This window comes from Canis lupus, chromosome 23, assembly GCF_048164855.1.
Source record: "Canis lupus baileyi chromosome 23, mCanLup2.hap1, whole genome shotgun sequence".
NCBI classification, from domain to species: domain Eukaryota; kingdom Metazoa; phylum Chordata; class Mammalia; order Carnivora; family Canidae; genus Canis; species Canis lupus.
The window spans coordinates 10,907,447-10,932,203 of record NC_132860.1 but is presented as its reverse complement, the minus strand read 5'-3'; the positions used below and the strand labels follow the sequence as shown (position 1 = coordinate 10,932,203).

The 24,757-nt window shown below is 36.0% G+C and overlaps 1 protein-coding gene and 1 pseudogene across 6 annotated transcripts in view; both read left to right on the top strand.

Moving 5' to 3' along the window:
- NUCB2 (nucleobindin 2) overlaps nucleotides 1-24,757 on the top strand; it is a 49,716-nt gene that overhangs the window by 6,226 nt on the left and 18,733 nt on the right. For all 6 annotated transcript variants that reach the window (XM_072793902.1, XM_072793901.1, XM_072793899.1 and 3 more), the window contains exons 3-5: nucleotides 17,713-17,853; nucleotides 18,414-18,521; nucleotides 21,886-22,012. In XM_072793902.1, coding sequence (XP_072650003.1) covers nucleotides 17,713-17,853; nucleotides 18,414-18,521; nucleotides 21,886-22,012 — 376 coding nt within the window. The remainder of the gene's footprint in view (nucleotides 1-17,712; nucleotides 17,854-18,413; nucleotides 18,522-21,885; nucleotides 22,013-24,757) is intronic.
- On the top strand, nucleotides 18,849-18,980 carry LOC140615657 (U4 spliceosomal RNA; annotated as a pseudogene).

Below are 24,757 nucleotides of genomic sequence, written 5' to 3'. Positions count from 1 at the left end.
AATTTCCCATGTAAAATAATTCTTGAAGTAGGTTGTCTAGGATAAGTGTAATAGCTTCATAAAGTTATCAGGGACCTAAGCTTTTTCCAGTTCTTTGCTCTGCCATCCCTAAAATGTGGCACTGGTCCTTGTAGTCCAAGATAGTTGCCAGTTCTAATCATCACAGCTAAGTCCCGGCAGCAAGGCAAAGACGGAAGATGGGTCCTCTTCCTTTAAGGAGAGTGCCCAAACCAAAGCTCAGGTTACCAGGGAAGCAGGAAAAGGTAGCTGGATGCAGAGCTATCCTGAATAAAATTGGGCTTTTGTTACTGAGAAGGAAGGGAAGATTTGGATATTGGCAGGCAAACAGGAGTCTCTGCCATCATATGGATCTTTTTTTTTTTTTTTTCTCTTTCATCTCAGATCTATAAGCTGTGATAACCACTCATAGAAGCTTTGGTAAATGACACAGCTCTGCTCTGATGATTGTCTTCAGAATGAAATAACTTTAATAGATTATGGTGTGTTTTTTTTTTTTACTTTTATCTCGTGATTCATTATAGAAGCTTTCCTGTCAATAATTATTAAGTATCTGTTCTGGTTATTACTGTTATTTTTATTATTGAAATATAGCTAACATAGTGACTTAGCAGTTCTATATATTACTCAGTGCTTACTCTAATAAGGGTACTTACTACCTATCACCATATAAGTCATTACACTATTATTATTATTACTATTTTAAAAGTATATATTTTTAAAGATTTTATTTATTCATGATAGACACAGAGAGAAGAGAAGCAGAGACAGGCAGGGAGCCCCTTGTGGGACTCGATCCCTGGTCTCTAGGATCATGCCCTGGGCCAAAGGCAGGAGCTTAACTGCTAAGCCACCCAGGCGTCCCCATTTTTAAAGTATTTATTTGAGGGAGGGCAGCAAGGGCAGGGAGAGAAGTAGACTCCACACTGAGCAGGGAGCTGGAGGCAGGACTCAATCCCAGGATCCCAGGATCATGACCTGAGCTGAAGGCAGACACTTAACCGACTGAGTCACTCAGGTGCTCCTACCCTATTATTGACTATATTTCCTGTGCTACACTTTTCATACTTATTTTTTTGTATTTTTATTTTTATTTATTTTATAACTATGTTTATTATTTTATTTATTTTTTAACTGTAAGTTTATATCTCTTAATTCCCTTCACCTATTTTACCCATTCCTCCACTTCTCTTCCATTTGGTAACCACCAGTTTATTCTTTGTATTTAAGAATCTGTTTTTGTTTGTTCATTCGTTTTGCTTTTTAGATTCCACACAAAAGTGAAATCATATGGGTATGACTTTGTCTGATTTATTTTACTTAGCATAATACCCTCTAGGTATATCCCTGTTGTTGCAAATGACAAGATTTTGCTCTTCTTTATGGCTGAGTAACATTCCATGTTATATACCACATTTTCTTTCTTTTTTTTTTTATACCACATTTTCTATATCCATTCATCTATCTGTGGACACTGGGGTTGCTTCCATGTCTTCACTATTGTAAATAATGCTGCAGTAAACATAGGGGTGCATATATCTTTTCCAATTAGTGTTTTCATTTTTTTTTTTTTTTGAGTAAATACCTGCAGTGGCATTACTGGATCATATACTTTTTTATTTTTAATTTTTTGAGGAACCTTCCTCCTGTTAAATGCACCAATTTACATTCCCACTGACAGTGCAAAAGGGATCCCTTTTCTTTACATTTTGGTCACCACTTGTTATTTCTTATGGATACTAGCTATTCTGATTGGTGTAAGGTGATATCTCATTGTAGTTTTGATTTGTATATCCCTAATGATGAGTGATGTTGAGCATCTTTTCAGGTGTCTGTTGGCCATCTGTCTGTCTTCTTTGGAAAAATATTGTTCAGGTCCTCTGCCCTTTTTTAAATCAGAATTTTTGTTTGTTTTTCTATCAAGTTGCATGAGTTTTTTATATATTTTGGATATTAACTTCTTATTGGGTATATCATTTGCAAATATCTTTTCCCATTCAGCAGATTCCCTTTTTATTTTGCTGATGGATTCCTTTACTGTGCAAAAGCTTTTTAATTTGATGAAATCCCAATAGTTTATTTTTGCTTTTGCTTCCCTTGCCAAAGGAGACATGTCTAGAAAAATATTACTAAAGCTGATGTCAAAAGAAGAGTACTTGTTTTTTTTTTCTAGGAATTTTATGGTTTTAGATCTGAGATATAGGTCTTTAATCCATTTTGAATTTATTTTTTAATATGACATAAGAAAGTGGTCTAGTTTCATTCATTTGCATGTAGCTGTCCAGTTTTACCAAAACTATTTATTGAAGAGACTATCTTTCCCTCATTGTATATTATTGTCTCCTTTGTCATAGATTAATTTTTTTAAAAGAGAGAGAGTATGCAAGTGGGGTGTAGGGGCAGAGGGAGAGGAGAGAGGGGATCTTTTTTTTTTTTTTTAAAAAGATTTATTTATTTGAGAGAAAGAGAGAATGCATGCATATAAGCAAGGGAGGAGCAGAGGGAGAGGGATAAAAGATCTCAAGCAGACTCCCCACTGAGCACGGAGCCTGATGCAGGCAGGGCTCTATCTTACAACCCTGAGATCATGGCCTGAGCTGAAACTGAGAGTTGGCTGCTCAACCAACTGAGCCATCCAGGCACCCCAGGGTGAGAGAATCTTAAGCAGTCTGTAGGCTCCGCACAAGCCTGACCCGAGGCTATAACCTGAGCTGAAATTAGGGGTCAGATGCTTAACTGAGCCATCCAGGCACCCCTATGGTAAAGTAATTGACCATATGAGTGTGGGTTTATTTTGGGGCTCTGTATTCTTTCTTCCTTTCTTTTTCTTTCTTTTCTTTTCTTTTCTTTTCTTTTCTTTTCTTTTCTTTCTTTTTCTTTCTTTCTTCCTTCCTTCCTTTCTTTCTTTCTTTCTTTCTTTCTTTCTTTCTTTCTTTCTTTCTTTCTTTCTTTCTTTCTTTCTGATTTTATTTATTTGAGAGAGAGAAACAGATAACAGAGATGGTGAGAGTGTACAAACAAGGAGGAGAGGGAGAAGCAGGCTCCCTTATGAGCAGGGAGCCTGTTGTAGGGTTTGGTCCCAGGACCCTGGGATCATGACCTGAGCCAAAGGCAGACCCCTTAACCCACTGAGCCACTCAGCAGCAACCCCCTTTTTTTTTTCCTTAAATATTTTATTTATTTATTTGAGAGAGAGGGAGAGAGAGAAAAAAAAAAAACATGAGCAGGGGGAAGGGGCAGAGGGAAAGGGAGAAGCAGACTCCCCGCTGAGCATGAAGCCTGATGCAGGGATCAATCCCAGGACCTTGAGATCATGACCTGAACCAAAGGCAGCCATCTAACTGACTAAGGTACCCAGGCACTCCTGGGCTCTGTGTTCTGTTCTACTGATTTATGTGTCTGTTTTTGTGCCAATACCACACTGTTTAGATTACTGTAGCTTTGTTCTGTAGCATAAAAATCTGGGATTGTGATACTTCCAGCTTTGTTCTTCTTCTCAAGATTGCTTTGGTGGGGTGCCTGGGTACTCTGTGCTCAGCTCAGAGTCTGCTTGGGATTTTCCCTCTCCCTCTCTTTCTACCCTTTCTCCTGGCTCTCTATCATTCTCTAAAATTAAAAAAAAAGAAAAGAAAAGAAAAAAAAAAGAAAAATGAAAAGATTGCTTTGGCAATTCAGAGTCTTTTGTGGGTTAATACAAGCTTTAGGATTATGTTCCAGTTTTCTGAAAAGTACTATTGTTATTTTGATAGGGATTGCACTGACTCTGTAGATTGCTTTGGGTAGTATGGACATCTTAACAATATTATTTCTTCCAATCCAAAACTGGTATCTCTTTCCATTTGTTTGTGTTGTCTTCAGTTTCTTTCATCAGTGTCTTATAGTTTTCAGAGTATGGTTCTTTTCCCTCCTTGATTAATTTTTTTTCTAGCTATTTTATTCTTTTTAATGCAACTGTAAATGGGATTGTAATTTCTCTTTCTGCTACTTTATTCTTAGTGTATAGAAATAACAGATTCCTATATATTGCTTTTGTATCCTGCATCTTTACTGAATTCATTAATCCTAATAGCTTTTTGGTAGAGTCTTTAAGGTTTTCTGGAGTAGAATTCAGTGATTCATCACTTACATACGAGATCCTGTGCTCCTCATGACAAGTGCCCTCCTTAATACCCATCACCTATCTAGCCCATGCCCCACCTCTCTCCATCAACCCTGTTTGTTCTCCGCTGTTAAGAGTCTCTTATGGCTTATTTCCTTCTCTCCTTTTTGTCTTTTTCCCCTTTCCATAATGTTCATCTGTTTTCTTTCTTAAATTCCACATATGAATGAGATCATATGGTATTTGTTCTCCTACTTATTTCACTTAGCATAATACACTCTAGCTTCATCCGTGTCCTTACAAATGATAAGATTTCATTCTTTTTACTATTCCACTGCATATATATTACTACATCTTCTTTATCCATTCATTAATTGATAGAAATTTGGCTTTCTCCATGGTTTGGGCATTGTTTATAATGCTGCTATAAACATTGGGGTGCATGTATCCCTTTGAATCTGTGTGTTTGTATCTTTGGGTAAATACCTGGTAGTACAATTGCTGGATCTTAGGGTAGTTCTATTTTTAACATTTTGAGGCACCTCCATACTGTTCTCCAGAGTGGCTACACCAGTTTGCATTCCCACCAACAGTGCAATCCCTTTCTCTGCATCCTCACCAATACCTATTTCTTGTATTGTGAATTTTAGCCATCTGACAATGAGATGGTCATTGTAGTTTTGATTTTGTATTTCCCTGATGCTGAATGGTGTTGAACAACTTTTCATGTGTCTCTTAGCCATCTGGATGTCTTCTTTGTAAAAGTGTCTATTCATGTCATTTGCCCATTTCTTAACTAGTTTATTTGCTTTTTGGGTGTTGAGTTTGATAAGTTCTTTGTAGATTTTGGATACTAACCCTTTAGCAGATATGTTGCTTGCAAATATCTTTTCCTATTCCATAGGCTGCCTTTTAGTTTTGTTGATTGTTTCCTTTGTTGTGCAGAAGCCTTTTATCTTGATGAAGTCCTGCTAATTAATTTTTGCTTTTGTTTCCCTTGCCTATGGTGATGTGTCTAGTAAGTTGCTATGGTCAAGGTCAAAGAGATTTCTGCCTGTGTTCTCCTTTAGGATTTTGATGGTTTCCTATTTCACATTAAGGTTTTTCATCCATTTTGAATTTATTTTTTGTGTATGGTTTAAAAAAGTGGTCCAGTTTTTTTTTTATTTTTATTTTTTTTTTATTTTTATTTTTTTATTTTTATTTATTTACTTATGATAGTCACAGAGAGAGAGAGGCAGAGACACAGGCAGAGGGAGAAGCAGGCTCCATGCACCGGGAGCCTGATATGGGATTCGATCCTGGGTCTCCAGGATCGCGCCCTGGGCCAAAGGCAGGCGCCAAACCGCTGCGCCACCCAGGGATCCCAGTGGTCCAGTTTTTATTCTTCTGCATGTTGCTGTCCAGTTTTCTCAACACCATTTGTTAAAGAGATTGTCTTTTATCCATTGGATATTCTTTCCTACTTTGTTCAAGATTAGTTGACCATAGAGTGGTGGGTCCATTTCTGGGTTCTCTATTCTGTTCCATTGACCTATGTGTCTGTTTTTGTGCTGACCATACTTTCTTGACTACAGCTTTGTAATAGAGCTTGAAATCCAGTGTCGGGGGATCCCTGGGTGGTGCAGCGGTTCGGCGCCTGCCTTTGGCCCAGGGCGCGATTCTGGAGACCCGGGATCAAGTCCCACATCGGGCTCCCGGTGCATGGAGCCTGCTTCTCCCTCTGCCTGTTTCTCTGCCCCCCCCCCCCCCCCGGGACTATCATAAATAAATAAAAATTTAAAAAAAAAAAGAAAGAAATCCAGTGTCATGATGCCTCCAGTTTTGTTTTACTTTTCTGGAATTGCTTTGGCTATTTGTGGTCTTTTGTGGTTCCATACAAATTGTAAAGTTGTTTCTTCTAGCACTGTGAAAAATGTTAGTAGTATTTTGATGCAGATTGCATTAAATGTGTAGATTGCTTTGGGTAGTATCAAATTGCAATTGTGTATTTGATAGGCAACCTTCTACAGTAGATTGGAAGGCCTAGAGGGGAAGAGCCATGTCTATCTTGTTTTTACCCTTGTATCTAACATGTCTGGTACATTGAGGGTACTTAATAAATAGTTGTTAAATTAATATATACAATAGATTAAAGAAAATACACTTCAATTTAAAAGGAAGAAAAGAGAGGGAGAAAAAGATAGATGAAGGAGGAATAGACTACTACAAGATAAGAGAAACAAGCTACTCTCGGTTTTTGTACTTTTAACTCCTCTTACCCATAACCATTCTTTTTAACTATTTCCGGCGTATCTCTTTTTGTGATCAAAACAGGAAGCTATCAGACATACACACACACACACACACTCCCCCCATGTAAACTTAATTTGGATAACTACTGGTATGAATCAATAGTTAAAAATCTGCCTGTGTATATGAATGGACATTTTGATTTGTTGGAGACAGGAGAAGAGAGGTAAGCTTCCTTTTAGGATTTGGAAACTATTTTCTATCTATGGAATGGTAGAAGAGGTTTCAGAATTCTGCTTACTTTGTATTTTGGCCTGAGGATCTGATGCCCTTGGGTGCAGTGCTTTCCATGCAGTCTTAAGATCATCATCTGATTTAGAATTTCAGATCATTCAACTTTAGAGCATAAATTATCTGCCTGTGATGGTTGGATCAGTCTACTGTTTCAGCACAGTTCCACCCAGGGTCTTCCTTCAATCTCTTCTTATGGAAGAAGAAGGTGATAAAGCAAAGGAGGCCATTCTCACTGAGCAGATATTGGAAGAAAAATAGATTAGTTTCCCCATCTTCCCATTGCCTCTCCTTATACTTCATCTGTCCTTATTTTGTATGGATGTTTTGCATATTATCTGGTTTATGAAAATCTATAAACATGTATCTAATACATTTGACATTATCTTGGTATTTAAAGAAATTTTTATGTCATTACTTTTCTACCTAATATGCTAGAATATTTTCCACTTCTTTTTTTAATTAAAAATTTAAAAAAAATTTTACTCATAAGAGACACAGAGAGAGAGGCAGAGACATAGGCAGAGGGAGAAGCAGGCTCCCCAGGGAGAGCCCCACGTGGGATTCCATCCCAGGATCCTGGGATTGTGATCATGACCTGAGCCGAAGGCAGATGCTAAACTGCTGAGCCACCCAGACTCCCCTCCACTTCTTTTGTTCTGATAATAGTTAATATTCTTGAGCCCTTATTGAAAAGTAAATGGTTTAACAGAAAGAAAAAAAAACCCAAACAAAAGAACAGATTCTTAAATATAGAGAACAAACTGGTAGTTACCAGAGGGGAGGTGGGTGGGGGGATGGGTGAAATAGGTAAAGAGGATGAAGAGTACATTGATCATGATGAGCATTAAGTAATGCATAGAATTTTTTCTTGTAATGCATAGAATTGTTGAATCACTATATTATACTCCTGAATTTAATAAAACATGGTATGAATTATACTGGAATTAAAAAAAATTTTTTTAAATAAGTAAATGTCTTAATAAACTTTAGATTTGAATAAGTTAATTGCCCTAATTATTTCTAGAATAAATACTAAAAGATTAGAAACTATTAGAAGGAGAAAAATATTTTTTAAATTCTCCACTAATAAAAAAGAAAAAAAGCGGGACACCTGGGTGGTTCAGTGGTTAAGCATCTACCTTTGGCTCAGATCATGATCCTTATCCCGGGATCCTGGGATTGAGTCCCGCATCAGGCTCCCAACAGAGTGCCTGCATCTTCCTCTGACTGTGTCTATGCCTCTTATGAATAAATAAATAAAATCCTTAAAAAAAAGAAAAAAAAGGCAAGAAAGGAGAGGAAGTAAATATTAAAGAGGCAGGATAAATAGAGAATCTGAAAGAAGATGGTAGATTTAAAACCTGATAAGTAAAAAAAAAAATAAAATAAAATAAAATAAAACCTGATAAGTTATTTCACTGACTCAAAGACTTCACTGATATTAAGACATACCAATATGTATCATATAGAAAAGAATCCTGACAATTAAACTATAAGACTATGCTTTGTCACTTACAACTTCATTTACTGTTTGCTGAAAGTGCATTTTTATTATTTATTATTTTTTTATTTTTATTTTTGAAAGTTTGCGTGTAGATCTTTTTTTTTTTTATTAAAGATTTTATTTATTTATTCATGAGATACACACACACAGAGAGAGAGGCAGAGACACAGGCAGAGGGAGAAGCAGGCTCCATGCAGGGAGCCCGATGCAGGACTCGACCCCGGGTCTCCAGGATCACACCCTGGGTTGGAGGCGGCGCTAAACCGCTGAGCCACCCAGGCTGCCTATGAAAGTGCATTTTTAGATTCACGTAGACATAGAGATTTTTCTCACATCACTTTGGGCATATATAAAGTGGTTAAAGTATTCCTAAGACTTTTGCATATTTATAATCTGATTTCTTTTGAAACATTTTCTTGATTCAGACTTGTCAATGTCTGTGTTTTTCTGCACATTGTTCTTTCTGCTATGGAGGCTGAGGGTGATTTTCTTCTGGGAAATTCTTCAAGTCCCTTTGCCTGCAGTTTCTTCTAACCCTCACACTCATTTAGCAAGCTTTGATACCAGTGCTTTCTTGAGGGTGACTACGGAAAGTTTTCAGATACATCTTCTAGTTTGTTGACTGCAACACTGAAGATTGCAGTGGTCTATACATGGTATCAGGAATAACATCAGGTTGTGTTACTTTTTAGGCATCCTGTTCTTTAAATATTCAAATACATGGCCTTACAATGTATCAAGAACTAGACTAATACTTAGCAGGTTATGGAGAGCTCTTGGACATTCAAACCAGATTTAGCCAGCCTTCTTTTAGCTCAGCCATCATCCATCCCCTGCCATCCCTTCTCCCTCACCCTTTTATGCATACAATAACATTTTTCGGGTAATTATTTTGTAGTTCAAAATTTAATATGGCAGCAACTTTTGGCCATTGACATTTATGCATAGTGTTACAGTGATATGCTACTTTCTAACTCATTCTCAGGGTATCAGTCTTGTTAGACTTTAGCATTGGTGTACCATTTTAAGCTATTTAAAGGAACATCAGGATTTTGTTAGCATTTTCTATTGACCAACTCAACTTTGTTTTTTTCCTCAAAATTCATGGAAGGTATGCTTCCATAGCTATGCTATGCAAATTGTTATTTGTCTTAACCATGCATGAATCCATCAAATCAGTCTCATATTCTATAAAATTTAAAAAAAATTCTTGGACGCTTAATTAGTTTCTAATATCTTCATTTGCATTGTTTGGCTACTCAATGGTAATCTTATTGCATCTCAGTTACAAAGTATAACACAGTTTTATCTGCTTGTGGTATCTTTCTGTCTAAAGTCAGGTAAAGCACTTAGTTCTTTACGAGAAAGCATAAAGTTGCTATTATTCCTTTATCACCAAATATTTGCATGACTAATATCAACTGCATCATTTCTATGCTTACAAAATAACTATTTCAATGCCAAATCATAATCCTCTTCAAAGACATTTAAAATGGCGATTAAACTCAATTTCTGAAGTACTAACGGTCAAAACTCAATCTGAAGAAATGGGAGTATGAATAGGTATGATAATTTTCATGTGCAGACAATAAAGATTATGTTGCTATTGCCACTTGGTGAATCATAATTTTAATATTCAATTAAATGAAAAACACTCTTTGATCTCTGAGATGTTAAACTCAGGAAACTGCATTTTGGAATTGCTTAAATACATTATCAGTAATTTGATTAAATATAAACAGAGAAAATACTCCAGTTATAAGACAGAGATCATTAGTCTGGATTAAAAAGTGTGTATCTCCACACACTAATCAAAAGAAAACTAGTTTAGCTATAGTACTACCAAATAAAGACCTTAAGGCAAGTTAGGGTATAAGAGTGACTCAAATGTGATAAAAGACAGCTACCAGAAAGCTAGAAATGCTTACATTTGTATACATTTAATAACATAGCCTCAAAATATTTACATAAAATTGACAGAATTATAAGGAAAACAGATGTCTAAAATCATACCATAAGATTTTTATTTACTTTTTAGTAATGATAGTTTAAGCAGACAAAAAATCATTAAGAATATAAATATTGGAGGGGCACCTGGGTGGCTCAGTTGGTTAAGTGTCTGACTCTTCATCTCAGCTCAGGTCTTGATCTCAGGGTCATAAGTTCAAGCCCCACATTATTAGGCTCTACACTCTTTTTGAAAAAAAAAAATATATATATAAATATTGGATGATTATGAAAAGTGAATGGCTAGTTTATACTTCCATATTTCTACAGGTTAATGATGGTTTGTAAATTGTATTTGTTCTTTTTCTTATGTTCACATTTTTTATAGGCTCACACATTTTTTGCTGTTTTTCATTATTGTTTTAAAAATTGAAATTTGATTAATGTATCACAAAATTCACACTTTTAAAGTGTAGGATTTTAGTATATTGACAAGATTTTACAACTATCACTATTCTCTAATTTTAGGACATTTTTATTACCCCAAAAAGGAACTCCATACAAATTAGCAGTCATTTCTCTCTCTCCGCACCCCCATAGTCCTAAACAACCATTAATCTACTTTCTTTCTCTATGGATTTGCTTATTCTGGACATTAAATATAAATAGAATCATATAGTATATTTCTTTTTTGCAACTAGTTGTATTTATTTTGAATTAGTTCTGTTGTATTTGATTTGAAAACAAGCAAATTTCTCCTTGAAATCTCAGTCTTTGTCCTCTAAAATATCAAAAATTGAAACTGCTTTTGGGGGACACCTGGGTGGCTCAGTGGTTGAGTGTCTGCTTTCGGCTCAGGGTGTGATCCTGGAGACCTGGGATCGAGTCCCACATCGAGCTCCCCTCATGGAGCCTGCTTCTCCCTCTGCCTGTGTTTCTGCCTCTCTCTCTGTCTCATGAATAAATAAATAAAATCTTAAAAGAAAAAAAAGAAAAAAGAAACTGCTTTTGGTTTTGAAATGGCAGTCACAATTCATTATCTCCTTCCTGCAAAAGTAAAAATAAATCAAGCATGAATGAAATACAAGTCTGGCAATCTCTAAGCCTGAAATCAAGGAGGAATTTCCTTCCAGAAGCAAGATGTAAGTTTTGTGAGAGGGCACCCTATATCCAAAGAGTTAAATGTTTCTGGCTTTACCTCATTTTTACTGTACGTAGATAGGAAGTTTCTTTGGTAGGTGTTTTTTGTGTTCTTTTATCTCAGTACCTAGATCGTCTTGCTCTGCCAATGTTATTTTAAACTGGCTGAATAAGCAATATTTAGTTTAAAAGCACTTATAAATCATATACCTTAATCATGTCATACAATTCGTGTGAATGCAAGCAAATTTATTAGCATTTCTCTTTTTTAAGTTTTTTGTTTGTTTGTTTTTTTAAGAGAGAGGGTAGGGTGGGGGGTGGGTGTGGGTGGATGAGGCAGAGGGGGAGGGACAAGCAGACTCCTCCCTAATCAGAGAGCCTCATGCGGACTCCATCCCAGGACCCTGAGATCATGATCTGAGCTGCTGGCAGATGCTTAACCAACTGAGCCACCCAGACACCCCATCATTTCTGGTGATGCAACAGAAAAAGTTCTGTAATAAAAAGAAAAAACTGGTGATAGAATTTAAGAGCTTAAAGAATACTGAGATCTAGTTAAATTCCCCTTTAAAAAAATCCATTATTTTTAAAAATAAGAAAACAAGCAGGGAAAGTTAATTGACCTATGATCTCATAGCAAGTGAATGGTGTAGCTAGAATTAGAACGTAGATCTAAATTTAATTTTGCCTTACTCTTCTTAGATATAACACCCATTTTTCTGTTCCTTGAGGACCTAAATTTACTCTTCAGATAAGCATTTCTTTTGTTTCTCTTTGGAGAGCGGTTTGTGAATAATAGAGCAAAGGGAAGCAGTATGTTTTCAAATGTTGGCATGCATCAGAATCACCTATAAGGCTGTGAAAATGGATTATGCCCCTCCCTCCCCAATTCTCCAATTTAGAAGTCCCATGTTAGGCTCCACACTCTTTTTGAAAAAAAGAATATAAATGTTGGATGATTATGAAAAGTGAATGACTAGTTTATACTTTCATACTCAGTAGGAAGCCTTGGTAATTTGCATTTTAACAAACTCCCAGGTAATGCTGCTGCTGCTGGCCCAGGGATCCTACTTTGAGAACCTCTGCTTAAAAACAGTCATAGGCTTTGGAGTTAGTCATTCCTAGGCCCAAACTTTGCTATATGACTTACTCCTCTGTGACCCAGATTAAGTTTTTTAACTTCTATGTCTCAGTTTCCTGTATTTTAAAATGAAGGTAATAATATTTATTTCACAGAGTCCTTGTAAGAATTAATTACTTAATATAAAAAAAATTAAGCATACTGCTTAGTACATAGTAAACACTCTATTGATGGTTTCTATTATTATTTTTTAATAAGTCTGGATTCCAAATGAAAGTTAATGAACTGTAAACTCAGTTAATGTATTAGAGTAGATACCCAGAGACTTTTTTGATACTTAGTTATTTTGAGACTCTGGGATGTGTGTATGGGCATGCAGGTGTGCAGACACACATTCATATGTACAAATATATTGCTCTCTTGGGGCACCTGGGTGGCTTAGTGGTTGAGCATCTGTCTTCAGCTCAGGTAGTGATCCTGGGATGGAGTCCTGCATCAGATTATTTGCAGGGTGCCTGCTTCTCCCTCTGCCCGTGTCTCTGCCTCTCTCTCTGTCTCTCATGAATAAATAAATAAAAGCGTTAAAAAAAAAAACCCTATATTCCTCTCTTGACTTGCCTTATCATTTATGGGAAACTTAGCAGAACAGTAAGAGAAGAAGAGACAAATTGCAAAAGGAATTGTACCTCCAAGATTTGATTTAACTATAATTTACTTTTATTAATCTCAGACTTCTATTGTATATTGAAGTAAATGTAGACACTATTTTTAAAAAGAGCATATTTCGGGAACTCTGGGTGGCGCAGCGGTTTAGCGCCTGCCTTTGGCCCAGGGCGCGATCCTGGAGACCTGGGACCGAATCCCACGTCGGGCTCCCGGTGCATGGATCCTGCTTCTCCCTCTGCCTATGTCTCTGCCTCTCTCTCTCTCTGTGATGTGACTATCATAAATAAATAAAAAATTAAAAAATAAAAAAAATAAAAAATAAAAAGCATATTTCAAAATATGTGACAGCTACCAATTGCTGAGACAGAACTGCTTATTAATTTCCCTGTGTGTATATGTGTTATGTAGTAAAAGGAGAAGAGTCTAAGGGACGTTGGAGGTACTGTGCATGGAGGGGAAGAGTTTATGTGAAAGATTCTTCTAAACTCTGGATTGACTATATCCAGGGCTAGTCACAGTTCTTAAGGAGGTCTTCAAAATGAAGTTACAGAGGTAAATCACTCAGCTGACTTTCGGTATGCACAATATAGAAAGGCTATTCAAATAATGCCAACACTTATTCGTTTTCCAACTAGATGTGTACCTTATTAGGAGCCATGGAGACTCAATTAAACTTTATTTATTTAAATTATTTAATTTGGGATCCCTGGGTGGCACAGCGGTTTGGTGCCTGCCTTTGGCCCAGGGTGCGATCCCGGAGACCCGGGATCGAATCCCACATCGGGCTCCCGGTGCATGGAGTCTGCTTCTCCCTCTGCCTGTGTCTCTGCCTCTCTCTCTCTCTGTGACTATCATAAATAAATAAAAATTTAAAAAAAAAATAAAATAAAATAAATTATTTAATTTATTTATTCATGAGAGAGACACACACAGAGAGAAGCAGAGACACAGGCAGAGGGAGAAGCAGGCTCCCTGTGGGGAGCTCGATGTGGGACTCCATCCTGGGACTTCAGGATCACGTCCTGAGCTGAAGGCAGACGCTCAACCACTGAGCCACCCAGGCATCCCTCAATTAAACTTTAGAAATTGTGTAGAAGACATCAAAGTTGACTTGAGAAATTAAGTAATAATTTGGGCTTTTGGGGCCATTATTGCACTTGAGACTATTATCCTTTTTTTTTTTTTAAAGATTTTTATTTATTTATTCATGAGAGACACAGGCAGAGGCAGAGACATAGGCATAGGGAGAAGCAGGCTCCCTGGAGGGAGCCTGATGTGGGACTTGATTCCAGGACCCTGGGATCATACCCTGAGCCAAAGGTAGACGTTCAACCACTGAATAATCCAGGTGCCCCTAGACTATTATCTTTCTTTCTTTCTTTTTTTTTTCAGTGTTTTTTTTTTAATTTTAAATTTTTTTTTTTTTTTTTTTTTTTTTAATGATAGTCACACACACACACAGAGAGAGAGGCAGAGACATAGGCAGAGGGAGAAGCAGGCTCCATGCACCGGGAGCCCGACGTGGGATTCAATCCCAGGTCTCCAGGATCGCGCCCTGGGCCAAAGGCAGGCGCTAAACTGCTGAGCCACCCAGGGATCCCGACTATTATCTTTCTTAATGCTCATTTGGTCAGCCTATAGGCAGGGACCCACAGGACTTGCAAAGGTAACAAAAATTTCAATTCAGAGTTTTAAAAAAATCAGCTAACTCAGTGATACTTAATTTTTTAAAAAAGGTAAAGATAGAGCCAATAAATACATGTTAAAATGCTTCACCTTTTAACCAATGAAATGCAAATCAACATCAAAACGAGACACCACTTCATGCCTAGTAAGTTGGCTATAATAAAAAAGATGGACAATAACACATGTTGGTGAGAATGTGGAGAGATTGGAAGCCTCATATATTGCTGATGAGAATGTAAAATGGTGCTATGGTAAATAGTTTGACAATTCCTCAAAAACTTAAACATGGAGTCACTAAGTTGACCCAAAAATTCCACTCCTTGATATATAACTGAAAGAACTGAAAACATAGTAACACAATAACTTGAACACAAATGTTCATAGTAGCATTATTCAAACCAGCCAAAAAAAGTAGAAACAACCCAAATGTCCATCAGCTGATGAATTGATAAACAAAATGTAGTATATATAAAAGCCATACAAAAGAATGAAGTACTGATTCATTTCACAACATGATTGGACCTTGAAAATAGAGCGCTAAATGAAAAAAGCCAGATACAAAAGGCCGCATGTTCTATGATTCCATGTATATGAAATGTCCACAGTAGGCAAGTCTTAACAGATTGAAAGTGGATTAATGATTGTCAGGGGTTGGAAGAATGAGGGAATGGGGAGTGACAGTTAATGGTACAGGGTTCTTTTTGGAGTGATGAAAATATTCTAAAAAATTAGATCATGGTGATAATTGAACAATCTTGTGAATATACTATAAGTCTCTGAGTTGTACATTTTAAAAGAGTAAGTTTTGTGATGTGTAAATTCTATCTCAAAAATAAAAACCAAAAATAAAATATACACCCGTAGTGGGCATGAAGCGTGGATGAGAAAGAAACTTCAGTTATAAAAAAATAATTGTAGGAAGAGGAGGTGATTCATGGTAGGAATACTTTCTGTGGAGAAACAAATCGTCCTTCCATTAAAGATTCATAATACATAGTATCCCATCACAAGTTCTGAAAGTCTTGCAATGATAAAACCTTGTTTAGCTTCATGGAGCCATCATCTCCCAAATATTTCATCCTGAAAAACATTTACTCACAATGATCATGTTGAAGAACTAGTGTCCTAGAGGAGAATGAATCTTGGGCTTGAGCATATGTGTGTGGGCATTACCTGGAAAGTTTCTTTTTCTTTTTCTTTTTTTTTTAAGATTTTATTTATTTATTCATGATAGTCACACAGAGAGAGAGAGAGAGAGAGAGAGAGAGAGAGAGAGGCAGAGACACAGGCAGAGAGAGAAGCAGGCTCCATGCACCGGAAGCCCGACGTGGGACTCGATCCCAGGTCTCCAGGATCGCGCCCTGGGCCAAAGGCAGGTGCCAAACCGCTGCGCCACCCAGGGATCCCTGGAAAGTTTCTTAAGTCAGAGATTCTGATTTCAGAGGTCTTGGTGCAGCCTGAGAATCAAGTTCCCAGGTGATTTGATCTTTCAGGTTTGAGAATTAAACATTGAGTAGCATCTCTCTAGAATAGACAAATCCTTACATGGGCAATTTTATGGCATGTGAATTATATTTCAATAGAGATGCTAAAAAATTTGATACATTAGAAATAGCACTAAAATATGAGCTCTAGTGATTGTTAATGCAAGACCATGTTCTGTGAATGAATTGTTTTAATTAAAATTTTCTTCATCTGTAAAATGAGTCACTGCCCTATCTACAATTTAGGGTTGTGGTAAAAATGAGACTGCATTCTTTTCCAAATTGTGTTGTAAGTATAAAAACAGTTGAAAACAAAAGTCCATGGTGAGCTAAGTTTGGGAGATTCTGAGTTAAATAATGCATATTCCACACTGATGGTCAGACCATTACTCTTAACTTGGACCCTAACATGAGTCTATATGTATAAAATCAATTAAGTATGAGATGTTTATTCTTTCTAATTTTTGTAGTAGATCCTCCAGAGTTACTAAGATTTGTATGGAGTGAAAACTGTTGGAGTAAACAAAATCTGAAGACCATTGTGGGAATAGCAATAGTTGTTCCTCTCTTGTTTATTTTATTTTTTATTTTTAAAAATATTTTATTTATTCATGAGAGACAGAGAGAGAGGCAGAGACACAGGCAGAGGGAGAAGCAGGCTCCATGCAGGGAGCCTGATGTGGGACTCGATCCCAGGACTCCAGGATAATGCCCTGGGCTGAAGGCAGGCACTAAACCACTGAGCCACCTGAGCTGCCCTCCTCTCTTGTTTCAAGCTTGATATTTTATTGACCTATTTATTTGAAAAGTTATTGACTGAAAAGAATTTTAGCAAATGACTACTGGGTATGATAAAATAATACATATACAGCTAAGAGAACATTTTATCTAGTTGTCTCTTTTGATCAACTTATATTTATAGAGCAGCTTATTTTCAAAATTAGGTTGAAGCTAAATTAAATATATCTAGAAACAATTTTGGCTCCCTAGTATTTTGATTTTAATTGAAAAAAAGTATTTCTTCTCCCTTCTTAAGTTTGGGCTATTTTTTAAGTTTTTTTAAAATTTATTATTTATTTTTTAAGTTTTTGAGACCCTTGTTATCATCTTTTATTTGAAGCTTTTACAATTAACTAAATGTTTTCTTATACTATAAGTTGTTTAAACTTTAAAATTTTGTTTCCTGGGGTGCCGAGGTGGCTTAGTTGGTTTAGTGTCTGCCTTTGGCTCAGGTCATGATCTTAGAGTCCCAGGATGAGTTAGGTGTCTGGCTCCCTACGAGGCAGGGAGTCTGCTTCTCCCTCTGGCTCTCCCCTATGCACGTGCTCTCTCTCTCAAATAAATATATAAAATCTTTAAAAAAATAAAATTTTTGTTTCCTTTTCTTTTTAGTTTTAGTTGAAAAGCATTTCTCCCCTGATTTTCTTTAGTGATCTGTTTTAAGCATTATTTTGATAAACTACAATCTATTTTTAATCTTTCTAGAACTATTTTGTTGTATTAAATTTCTTGTTTGAAGACATCTTTCCAGGACCTTACTGTAATTATAACTTTATTTCAGATGAGGTGGAGGATCATCTTACTACAATATTGTTTTCTCTTGGTTTCCTGTATACTTACTGCTCTTGAAGCTGTGCCTATAGACATAGACAAGACAAAAGTAAAAACTCAACCTGTGGACAGCGCAAAGATAGAACCACCAGTAAGTGAAATGATGAAGATAACCTTGTGGGAAGAATTTTAACCAAATGTTGCTAATATTTATTATTTATAAAATTGCACTTTTAGGAACTATTTCTGAAATAGCAGTAAAAGAATATTGGATAGCATATTTTGTTTAATATTAGACAATGTTTATTTAATGTAGTTCATATATTAAATAATGCACAGGAGAATTAGTCATAATACATTACCAACGTAGTGCTCACCAGCCAAGAAAACATTGTATTATATTCAAAAGAGATGAGGAAAGACCGGTGAAAATGGGGTAAAACCAACTAATATTATTGGTTAAGTTCTCATTGTCTAAGTCATATAGAAAACTTTGTACCTTTACGTAAGAATGAAACATTATATTGGTTCTGATATATAATTCTTTGAGAAATATAGCTTTTTAATTTTGTCCCAGCTATCAAAATAGATATGTCTCAAAGCCATTTTGCTAGTCTTTTTTATTTTTATTTTTTATTTTAGGATTGAGATCTTTAGATGCAGGGAAGGAAAAACTTTCAGAAACATTATTGTTTGTTTCTTAATTTGAAGGATACTGGACTTTATTATGACGAATATCTTAAGCAAGTGATTGATGTGCTGGAAACAGATAATCATTTCAGAGAAAAGCTCCAGAAAGCAGACATAGAGGAAATAAAGGTAAATGTAATTAAATAATTATTTAACAAACATTAGAGCATCGACACTGAGTTAAATATGGAGAATACAAAGATGAGACTCTTTTCAGGCTCTTAAAGAACCCATAATTTATTCTGAATAAATATTATCTAGAAAAAGTTTATTAGGATGAATGTATGATAGGTTATAGTAGATTTTGGAGACGCAGAGCATGGGCATATAATTCAGTATGAAGCAGCAGGGGGCAATGGGAAGTCATTTTTCTTGATGGAGGTAATAGCATCCTGCCAGTAATTTCCCTAAATTGTCTTGAGAGTAATCTTACATTTCCTTTGAAGAATTAATTTGAGCTTTGCACAGTGGCTACTAGTATTGTAGCCAATGAGATTAATCCGAGGCATGATTATTGCTAATTGAAGAATTAATTTGATCTGTGGAACTAATTTCCTGGGGTGAATAATATTTAATATAGAACTTTCAGTGTCTCTTATCTACTTAAGTTAGGATTAAGAACATTATGTGGAGGCGGCAGTGCCTGGGTGGCTCAGTTGGTTAAGTGTCTAACTCTTGGTTCTGGCTGAGGTCCTGAGCGCTGGGTCTTGAAATTGAGCCCTGTGGCAGGGTCTGGATTCAGGAAGGAGTCTTGAGATTCTCTCCTTCTCCCCTTCTCCATTTGTGGTCGCTCTCTCTCTGTCTCTCTCAAATAAATAAATCTTAAAAAAAAAAAAAAAGAACATTATTTGTAGGTAACAGATAAAAAAGGTGGATAATGGAAGTACAATAGAAACTTAATCCTGGTTTGATATAGGGAATACTTTTATAACTGCCTTTCACAGTCAATTCTTGTTCCCTATTGGGGCAGGGGGAGACAAAATGTAGTAAGTTAAATAGTTATTCAATGAAAAAGATACAAGAATTAAAATAGACAATAAAACACAAGGCAACAGAATCATTATAAACAGCTCAACAAAGACTCTTAGGAAAAACTGGGAGAAAAAAGTTAGAATTTGTCCTTTCCTTTTCAGCAAGTATTTTGAAAGGGAAATCATACTGCATTTCTTCACTTCCCAAATATTGCCAACTGGAAAGATTATGGCTTTGCCCATATCACTCCACTGAGTATACTTTCATGAAGGATGTAGTGACTTTTTTTTTTTTAAAGATTTTATTTATTTATTCATGATAGAGAGAGAGAGAGAGAGAGAGAGAGAGGCAGAGACACAGGCAGAGGGAGAAGCGGGCTCCATGCAGGGAGCCCGATGTGGGATTCGATCCCGGGTCTCCAGGATCTCGCCCTGGGCCAAAGGCAGGCACCAAACCGCTGCGCCACCCAGGGATCCCTGTAGTGACTTCTTAATTGCCAAATCCAGGGAATACTTTTTATTTCTCTTCTTATTGGACTCTTTTATATTATCTCGGTGGTTTTCAGATTTTAGGGCTTGTTGAAGCACAGATTCTTGGCCCCACCTACAGACTTTCTGATTGTAGATGCAAGTCTAGAGCTTGAATTTCTAAAGTTCCCAGTTGGTGGTAATGCTTCCACTTGGGGACCACACTTTGAGAACCATTGTTGTATTAATGATGATGACCATGTTTTTCCTTTTTTTTTTTTTTTTTTTTTTTTTTTTTTTTTTGCTTCTATAACAGCATATTCTCCTAGTTCTCCTTCTTACCTCTGAATGTTCTCTCTTGGTCTCCCTTGTAGGGGGTTTCTTTTCTTTACCTTCCTCAGTGGGCCTCATTGACTCAGTCCTAAAAGGTTTGTCTGATTGCTAGTTAGATTTATAGTTTGTGATTGCAAATGCATTTATAAACAAGAAAAAGTAAACTACTAGCTATTTTGTTTCTGAAATTTTGAAACGTATCTAAGTACACGTCTATGAGAAAAGTAATCAAAGGAGACAACGTAAAAAAAGACGAATTTTGAAAAGTAATATATGTAATTACTAAAGCTTAAGGGGACCAAGTTCTTTTTTAATTACTTTATTGAAATTATTAAGTAATTGAAATTACTTTGTTAAAGTATTCATATACCTTAAAACTTGTCCCTTTCAAACCTATAATTCAGTAGGTTTTAGTATATCTACATGTGACCATCACCACTACTTACTTTTAAACAATTTCATTTTATCCCAAAAGAAACCGTATACCCATTAAGCCATCACTCACCTTTTCTCCCCTCTTCTTAGCCCTTGACAATCATTGATCTACTTTCTATTTCTATGGATTTGCCTATTTTAGACATTCCATATAATGGAATTATACAATATGTGACCTTTTGTGTCTGTTTTTTTGTTTTTTTTTTTTTTTACTTAGCATAATGTTTTATCAAGGTTCATTGTATTGCAGCTTATATTAGTATATTCATTTCTTTTTATGGCCGAACAGTATCACACTTTATGGATATTCCATATTTTGGTTATCAACTCATCAGCTGATGACATTTGGTTATTTCTACCTTTTATGCTAGTATGAATAATGTTGCTATAAACATTCAGGTATAAGTTTTTATGTGAACATATGTTTCAATTCTTTAGGTATATACCTAAGAATGGAATTGCTGGGTCATATGGTAATTCTGTGTTTAAGTTTTGGAGGAACTGCCAAATTGTTTTTTGAAGTAGCTGTACCATTTTACAATTCAAACCACTTTTTGGGTTTTTCCTTTGTTCTTTAATTATGCTTTCAATTATATTGTTTTTATTTCTATTTTTTCTTTCTCTAAATTTTTATTTAAATTCCAATTAACAACAAAAAAATAAATTCCAATTAACATACAGTGTAATATTAGTTTCAGGTGTAGAATTTTGTGATTCATCATTCATATGTAAGACCCAGTGCGCCTCACAATAAGTACTCTCCTTAATATCCATCATCTGTTTAACCCATCCCCCCAACCTCCCCTGCAACCCTCAGTGTGGTAAGAGTCCATTTTATGGTTTGCCTCTTTCTCTTCTGTATAGTCATCTGTTTTGTTTCTTAAATTCCACATATGAGTGAAATCATGTGGTGTATGTCTTTCTCTGACTGACTTATTTCCCTTAGCATAATACACTCTAACTCCATCCACATCATTGCAAATGGCAAGATTTCATTCTTTTTGATGGCTGAGTAATATTCCATTATATATGTATAACATCTTCTTTATCCATTGATCAGTTGATGGACATTTGGGGGGTCTTTCCATAGTATATGGTTTTTGCATATCTTGATTTTAGAGTTATAAACTGTATGTCTTCTGGAAAAAATGCTTCTTGTGATATCAAATTTATCTAAATTAGTTAAAAGTATTTATCACTATATCATAACCCTAATTTTAATATATTGTGTCTAGTCTAAAAATGGAATATAATAAATAAAACTAACTTGTTAATTTTATTAACAGAGTGGGAGGCTAAGCAAAGAACTGGATTTAGTAAGTCACCATGTGAGGACAAAACTTGATGAACTGAAAAGACAAGAAGTGGCAAGATTAAGAATGCTAATTAAAGCTAAATTGGATTCCCTTCAAGGTAAGTGATAAAGAAAAAGTAGGAAGGTTTCAGTATTTGGTTGTTGAGGTCATCTTATATTAGCACATACCCTGTTCTTCTGGTCAAAATTTAATGTTAGTATTGATTTGGCTTCTCTTAATTTTTAAAATAGATAATATATTTGCCTCATCTAAGAATCAAAATGATTAGCCTTAAATTGTTATATTAATGAAAAGTAATGAATTAGGCCACTGATTTAAAAGAGAAAGAATGGGGTACCTGGGTGGCTCAGTGATTGTCTGCCTTTGACTCAAGTTGTGATTCCGGGGTCCTGGGATTGAGTCCTGCATCAGGCTCAATCTCCCCGCAGGGAGACTGCTTTTCTCTCTGCCTATGTCTCTGCCTCTCTCTGTGTATCTCTCATGAATAAATAAATAAATAAAATCTTAAAAAATATAAAATTAAAGAAGAATAACATCAAAGCAAACCAAAAGAGAGAAAATCTAATTATAACAATTTCTATAGGTAAAATAGAAAAATTGTCAGAGAGCTAGCTCTAAAAAAGACCACATCAGGCCCAGAGGGTGTCAAAAAAAATTCTGTTAAACTATTAAAAGAACAGATTGTCGGGACATCCGGGTGTCTCAGTTTGTTAAGTGTCCAGTTCTTGGTTTCAACGCAGGTCATGAGATCGATCCTCACGTTTGGCTCTGTGCTCAGGGGGGAGTCTGCTTGGGATTCTCTTCCATCCCTCTCCCTCTGCCCTCTCTCTCTTTCTCAAGTAAAAATAAAGAAATCTTAAGGAAAAAAAAGAAAAAAGAACAGATTGCCAATGCTATTTAAACTATTCCAGAGCATACAAAAAGAAAGCAAGCTTTCAAACTCGTAATATGTATTGATGCCAAACCAAAATTATTGTATTTCAAAAGTATACCATATAATAGCAAGTACATTTATTTTAGGAATGTAAGATTGATTTAATATTAGGAAATCTATACTATAAATCATCATATGAATAGAAATCAAGAGAAAAAATAAAGAAATGACTTCCAAAAGAAATCAGAAACTCAAAGGACAAAGGATAAATTAAAATCAATCTTTGAGGGATCCCTGGGTGGCGCAGCAGTTTAGCGCCTGCCTTTGGCCCAGGGCGCGATCCTGGAGACCCGGGATCGAATCCCACGTCGGGCTCCCGGTGCATGGAGCCTGCTTCTCTCTCTGCCTGTGTCTCTGCCTCTCTCTCTCACTGTGTGCCTATCATAAATAAATAAAAATTAAAAAAAAATAAAATCAATCTTTGAAACTTCTGTTTTTTAAAATTAAGATTTGGGGTGCCTGGGTGGCACAGTTGGTTAAGTGTCCAACTCTTGATTGGTTGTTTTTTGTTGTTGTTGTTGTTGTTTTAAAGATTTTATTTATTTATTTATTTGAGAGAGAGAGCTAGAGATAGAGCATGAGGAGGGAGAGAGAGAAGCAGTGTCCCTCCAAGCAGGGAGCCCAATGTGGGACTCAATCCTACGACCCTGAGATCATGACCTGAGCCAAAGGCAGACTCTTAGCCAAAGCCAACCAGGTGCTCCCAAATCTTCGTTTTGAATCAAGTTGTGATCTTGGGGTTGTGAGATAGAGCCCTTCTTCATATGGGGCTTGAGCTCAGTGCAGAATCTGCTTACAATTCTCTCTCCCTCTCCTTCTACCCCTATCCCCACCCTTACTCCCCCACTTGCACACCCTCTGTCTCTTTCAAATAAATGAATGAATGAATGATTAAGATTTTATTTTCTTAGAGCAGTATAAGGTTTACAGCAAAATTGAAGGGACGGTGCAGAGATTTCCCATATACCCCCAGCACTCAAACATGCATAATATCATTCATTACTAGCATCACCCACCAGAGTGGTAAATTTGTAGCAATTGATGCACTCACGTTTACACATGACAGTCACCCAAAGTCCAAAATTTACATTAGAGTTCACTCTTGGTGTTTTACAACCTATGGGTATGGACAAATCTATAATGATATTGTATTTACCATTATAGTATCACGCAGAGTAGTTTCACTGCCCTAAAAATCCACTCTGCCCTGCCTATTCATGCTCCCATATTATTTTAATTTTAGACTATGAGAAGATTAAATAGCTATGAAGTAGAATATTTGAAATGTGAAGATAAGAAAGTAATCTCATAGATCATACAACCATATCGTTATCTGCAGAAAAGGAACAAATGATAAAATTTAACACCCTCTCTTAATTTTAAAAAAGTAATAAGATAGTAATCAATAGATACTTCTGTAACATGATCAGGTATGTCTAACTCAGCCACATCATACTTAGTGGGGAAATAAAAGTATGTATTCTAACTAAAATAAGAAATAAGACAATGATGCCTACTATCACCACTACTAATTAGCATTGCATTGCAGGCACTAGCCAAAACAATTACATAAATGAAAAAAAATTGGAGGTAAAGTAATGTAAAGGAGTTGATAAAACCATTTCTGTTTGCAGGTGATAGGATTATAAACTTGGAAAACTCAAAATAATTGACTAAAACACTTAGCATACACAACAGGAAAATTCAGCAAGGTGAACTTAATATACGGAAATCAGTATTTCTCATATGCAAATAACAGCCAGTTACAAGATATAATGGAAGAAAAGACTGTTTACAAATGCCAACAAAGATAAAATACCCAGAATAACCCTGTTAAGAAATGTTAAGACTTATAGACCAAAAGCTTTAAAATATGCCTGAAGGATGCAAAAGTAGACCTGAAAAAAA